Source organism: Trypanosoma theileri (assembly GCF_002087225.1).
Source record: "Trypanosoma theileri isolate Edinburgh chromosome Unknown TM35_Tth_121_V1, whole genome shotgun sequence".
NCBI lineage: Eukaryota > Euglenozoa > Kinetoplastea > Trypanosomatida > Trypanosomatidae > Trypanosoma > Trypanosoma theileri.
The window spans coordinates 12437-18079 of record NW_021639963.1 but is presented as its reverse complement, the minus strand read 5'-3'; the positions used below and the strand labels follow the sequence as shown (position 1 = coordinate 18079).

The following is a 5643-nucleotide window of genomic DNA, read 5'->3' as shown; positions in this document are numbered from 1 at the left end:
AGACACATATATAATGCTGTACATTGCCACTGGACCCTCAAATACGCCTTTTATTGATAACTACAACACAAGTGGAAATGAATGTCTCGGTTGTGGTGAGAGGAAAAACATTCCTACTGAAAAGAGTATTAATAGGAGGCGTATACAACTCCATGTACATGGGATTACTGCTATTCTACTCCTGACATGGATGAGCAAAAGAAAAAAAAAAACCATTATCAAGTGGAAGCTGTGGAAAAGTCAAATGCTTATTATGAGCAACTACCTCATTGATGTACTCGGAATTGCAATAATAAAAATAGTGTACCAAGTGGAGTTAGTGGGTTAGTCAAGCATGAGTTTCACTGTCTTTTTCTAATACAAAGGACAGATCTAAACACATGTTATCATTCACTCTTTCCATGGGGTTCTTTCTATCTTTTTCACTTGTTTAAAGGCAGTACAGCACTCATTATTTTGACTATTTGTTATTCTCTGCATTTCTTACAATTACCAAAAAACACCAAATCTGCTCACAATGCATTGTTGTTGATACTGTTGGTATGTATGTACCACAAGAGGGTGTATTGATATCTTTTCTCATTCTACTTTTTGGCATAACTACTATTGTTCTCTTTTTAAGAGTATTACTGTTGATGTATACATGTATTTAATTATCTGCTAGATCCAATGTAATATCTATTCATGCTTACCTTTTATTCTCTCCTTTTCTTCCTCTCTTTTTTCTCTTTACTCTGCGTGTACAAAAAAAAAAAAAAAAAAAACACATTCATACAACTACAAAATGGAGAAACACTCCATGCGTCACCTCTTGTGGACTGCACTGTTCCTGTTATACTGCAGCTGCAGGTGTTTGGCTGCTGTTGTGCAGCAGTTACCACAGAAAGGACAAAATGCTCTACAGGCGTACACCGTTGCTACTGCTAAAACTGGTGAGGAATGGAAGCCCATCCGCATTGGCGTGTATACTAAACTTGTGGAGGATATAATGGAGTACTGCAATAAGAAAGTAATGTCGTCTGAGTTGGAGTACGATCAAGAAGATTTTGAAGAGTTTGGCGATCACTGTGAAGAATATAATAATCAGATGATGCTAACGCAGAAGAAGGATATTCTTTTTAAGGAGGTCCTTCCCAAAGCCATCAAACTGCACGCAGATCGCCTTAAGGTAAAACAGGTGGAGGAGGTCCTAAAGATCACAAATATTACTGAAGACTGTGTTGAATTCAATATCCCCCAAGAACATAAAACTAATGGAATTTCCGATGTTGATTTTATGATTTATGTGAGTCTCTCAACCGCACCCGAAAAAGTTAAGATATGCAGTAAGGATAAACAAAACCGACCGACGTCTGCTGTCATCAAATTCGTCCCAGAGTATATAGAAGCAACACGGAGGTATATTCGCGTTACTGCACATGAGATTGCGCATGGACTGGGGTTTGACCGTAATGTTATGAAAACACTGGGAATGATAGAACCCCGCGATAATGGTCTGCTATCTACAGGAGGGGCAAGCAGTGTAAAAAAATTCTATATGAACTCCTCTAAAACTCTTGAAATACTCAAGAAACATTACAACTGTAAAGATAAATTAAAGGGTTTCTATTTGGAAAACGAAAAAAATGAACGTGCACCTCCGCACTGGGAGAGACGAATTGCGAAGGATGAGTTGATGAGTGCGTACAGTGATACCTTGGGGGTTACTGGTATGTACTACACTAAACTGACACTTGCAGCATTTGAAGGTATGGGATTTTACACCGCAAATTCCTTGGTAAGGCTGTGCTACCTTATCGTGGTACCAAGGTTAAGTACTTGAATTTATTCAAGGAAACTAAATGCACTCAATAAATTTTTGAAGGAGGTGGTCTCCTCAACAACCACACTATATTTTGCAGGAGGTGGTCTCCTTAAAAANGAGGTAAACACGGTGGAGAAGAATTCTATATGAATTCCTCTGAAACTCTTGAAATACTCAAGAGGCTTTACGAATGTAAAGATGGTGAAAAGAATGAATTAAAGGGATTGTATTTTGAAAACGAACAAAATAATGGTTTACCCCCGCACTGGGAGCGAAGGATTGCGAAGGATGAGTTGATGAGTACCTACAGTGATACCTTTGGCACTACTGGCATGTATTACACCGCACTAACACTTGCAGCATTTCATTCCATGCCCTTCTACAGCGCAAATTTCAGCATGGCAGAACCGATGAGTTGGGGGAAACAATATATATGTGACTTGTTTAAAGGTAAAAAGGATTTAACACAGACTCACTACCCCGACATGTTTTGCAAGGACGATACGATGACCCTGCGCTGTACCTCAGACCGTTTTGCCCTTGGTATTTGCTCAACGGATGCCAAGCGTAATAATTTACGTGGGAGATACCAATATATTAAGGACGAATACAGACAGAATGATGCGAATGACCTGATGGATGGTGTTCCATTCATCAGACCCTTGAACGGCACTGCCTGTGAGGGTGGTGAGGAGGAACTGATGCCTGGTAACCTTGTGAGCAGTATGTCACGGTGTCTGGATTTGGAAACACCGATATTGAAGGACAATAAAGATGATGTGAAAGTTCAAGCCGTTTGTGCGAAGGTGAAATGTGATAATGATAACAAGAAGGTGAGTGTACAGCTCAAAGGTCATGATAACAAGGAGCTGAACTGGTATAAGTGCGAAAACGATGGCGAATCAATCCCATTGGAGGATTCTTTGTTCAATAAGGGAAGTGTTAAATGTCCCAATTTCAAAGAAGTCTGTACAGGGTTGCCGAAAACTGAACCCACCAAAATTAAGTTTTACAATGGCACAAAAATTACTGAGAGCTACGTTGATGTGAAAGATGATGATGAAAATGAAGAACCAGCACAGGCTCAGAACACCGTCCGCACGGCTGGAGCTTCAGCTGTTGCCAATCAGGGAAGTAGCGCACCCGATGCACGACCCTCTGCACAACCCGAGGGACAACAACATCCAAACCCCCAGCAAGAAGTTCAGGAAGTCGAGAAAGAGATTAAATCCCAAACGCTTTCGTTGAAACACCCGGAAAGTGAAAATGCTGAGCACACCGGTTCGTCTTCTGTGACTCCCGGGAGCAACACTGGAAGTGGTGGTAATAACAATGATAACGGCAGCAATGAAGATCAGAATATGGGGCAAGCACGTGAAAGTGCATCTACTCGTGTTGATGTTCCATCCGGCCAGAGTTTAAGTTCTCCTCCTGCTGCTGCTGGTTCCGCCACTATTGATCCTGCAAACACCGTTACACGTGAAATCTCGCAACAGCCTGCAGATCAACCAGCTCAAAACAATGATAAACAAAATGAAAACGAAACACCAGCCGAAGCTCAAGACCACCAGCAAGTACCAAACCAAACAGAAAACAAAGTTCAATCACCAACCAAGGCAAACGCACAAACGGATGATTCCACCGACGTCCAAAATAATACTCACGGAGAAGAGTCTACACAAAGAAATCGCCATGATACTGCTACTACTTTTTCATCGGCAGCTAATTCCAATGGCATTGAAAGCACAATACAGTCCCCACACACAGCAAATAACGGTGTTTTGAATGGGACAAACTTAACTGAGGACCAAATAAAAGAAGAAACACTAAAACATACAAATGTAACGGGTATGTTGGGTCCTGACAGCAGCATCATGGTTTCCTACATGGCCCCTCTTGCACTTCTTGTGTGTGTTGTTGGTTTTATGATGGTTCCATGAGAGATCCATTCATATTCAGAAATAATAAACACTTTTGCTTAATACGGTCCTTTGAATTAAATCCCATATACTGCAATACATTGATCGTTCTTTTTTTTCAGCGTTCTTCGCTGCATTGGAAAATTTCTTTTAATTGTTAATGATTTATTGCTATGATTTTATATTCATTTTCTGAAAATGAATAATTATCAAATATACATTTTGCAGAATCCCACTGTTTGTTGTCATATACATGAGAGTACACACATATGGTGAGAGAACGATGACAGTGTCGGATGAAGAATCAACACGAACTTGGGCTCCTTTTTATTGGGCTTTTTTTTTGTGCTGATGGGCTTCTTTTTGGGTTTTTTTTTTAATGGGTTTCTTTTTTATTGAATGAAAAATGTTCTGAGGAAGAAGGTTTATGTGTTTATTTTTTTCTGTGGTTACTTCAGTGCTGATGTTTTTTGCTGTATTGTTTATTGTATGTGTTGCTTCTTTTCCCTTTTTTTGTTTTTCTTTATTTTCTCCAAGTCTCTCAAGGATTCAAATGCGATAGACACATTGAGAATGACATTATGTCGCACATTACCACTGTTTGCGTCCTTTAGCTGTTGTGATTTGATTAGCGTGCAGTAGGTGCTGCTGCTCTTGTTATTGCTGTTTAACCCTTGATATTGCATTTATCGTGGTGTTGCTGTTGTTGTTTCTTAGAGTATTACTTTTGATGTATACATGTTATTCATAACACTGGAGAATGCACTCGCCACACCACACGACATGGTCCGTCCACGCCAGATGTGACACTGTCCCGAGAATGCCTTCTAGAGTCATGGACGGCATCCTTCTCCCTGGACAGCGACCATTACATCATCCTCTTCGACGTAGCAGTAGTAGATGATGACGAACCACTGCGGTTCCCTCGCCCTCGTGCACCCATTTATGCATGGAAGAAGGCGAAATGGTCTCGCTTTCGTCAACTGACGAACGCACAGTGCAATAAACGCCTCAAAGAAAATGAGCGTTCACAAGAGAGAACGACTGCTGACCTCCGCCATCCGTATCGCAACAGCTGCGGCGGTTCCACGCGGAGGTCGAGGTACTACTCCTTTTTGGACTCCAGAATTAGAGGAAATAGAAAAGAAGATTTACAACTGCAGCCCCTCAGTCTCCTGAGACAGATTAGTAGCTCGCAGGAGAGAAATGCCAAGACAAGCTTCCCATAAGAGATGGAAAACCCTCTGTAATAACATGGCCGTGGCAGACGGCTGCCGTTGGAACATTTTGAAGAGGATTTACGCCCCGCGCCCCCTCAGTACCCCGGCGATAAAGATTAATAATACGGTACTCACGGAAAATCCGAAAGCCAAGCACTTTATCCGTTTATATTCAAGACGAGCTAAACGTCACCCACATTCCTACCCTCCACCGCCCATTCCAGTCACCGATACAGAATTCACACCCATTACAACAGCAGAACTGGAACGGGCACAGCGTCTCCTTCCTAAAGGGACGGCCGCAGGACCAGATGGTATCTACGGCGAGGCACTCCAACACTTGGGACCCCGTGCCAAAGCGGAGACTCTTGCCCTCTTCAACGAGAGTCTCCGTACAGGCGTCGTTCCAGTCTCTTGGAAAGTAGGCATCATTGTGCCACTCCTTAAACCCAGAAAGAAGGCCACCGACTTGGATTCATTCAGACCAGTTACTCTCACTAGTTGTCTGTCCAAATTAATGGAACGGATCATTGCAGCCCGAATTCGAGATGTCATTGAAACCAAGCTGACCCCACAACAATCTGGATTTAGACCTGGTCACTCGACGTTAGATCAACTATTGCATCTACGCGCAGCCCTCACAAGACCCACCCCTGATTCGCGTACAGGTGCAGTATTCGTCGACTACGCCAAAGCTTTC

At 42.2% G+C, this 5643-nt stretch overlaps 4 protein-coding genes across 4 annotated transcripts; all 4 read left to right on the top strand.

Annotated features, from left to right (window-relative positions):
- Positions 1-13: 13 nt before the first annotated feature.
- Positions 14-328, top strand: TM35_001211050 (uncharacterized protein; the record flags this gene model as incomplete). Its single annotated transcript, XM_029031803.1, has 1 exon — positions 14-328. One exon carries the CDS (start codon positions 14-16, stop codon positions 326-328), a length of 315 nt encoding a protein of 104 aa, XP_028876907.1.
- A 456-nt stretch (positions 329-784) lies between these two features.
- On the top strand, positions 785-1822 carry TM35_001211040 (surface protease GP63; the record flags this gene model as incomplete). The annotated part of the gene is made up of 1 exon (XM_029031802.1): positions 785-1822. One exon carries the CDS (start codon positions 785-787, stop codon positions 1820-1822), a length of 1038 nt encoding a protein of 345 aa, XP_028876906.1.
- Positions 1823-1950: 128 nt separating this feature from the next.
- On the top strand, positions 1951-3744 carry TM35_001211030 (surface protease GP63; the record flags this gene model as incomplete). The annotated part of the gene is made up of 1 exon (XM_029031801.1): positions 1951-3744. The coding sequence occupies one exon, from the start codon at positions 1951-1953 to the stop codon at positions 3742-3744; it is 1794 nt and encodes a 597-aa protein (XP_028876905.1).
- A 1185-nt stretch (positions 3745-4929) lies between these two features.
- TM35_001211020 (Tbingi protein) lies at positions 4930-5643 on the top strand (the record flags this gene model as incomplete). Its single annotated transcript, XM_029031800.1, has 1 exon — positions 4930-5643. A coding segment is annotated over one exon (714 nt), but the record flags the coding sequence as incomplete, so codon positions are not given.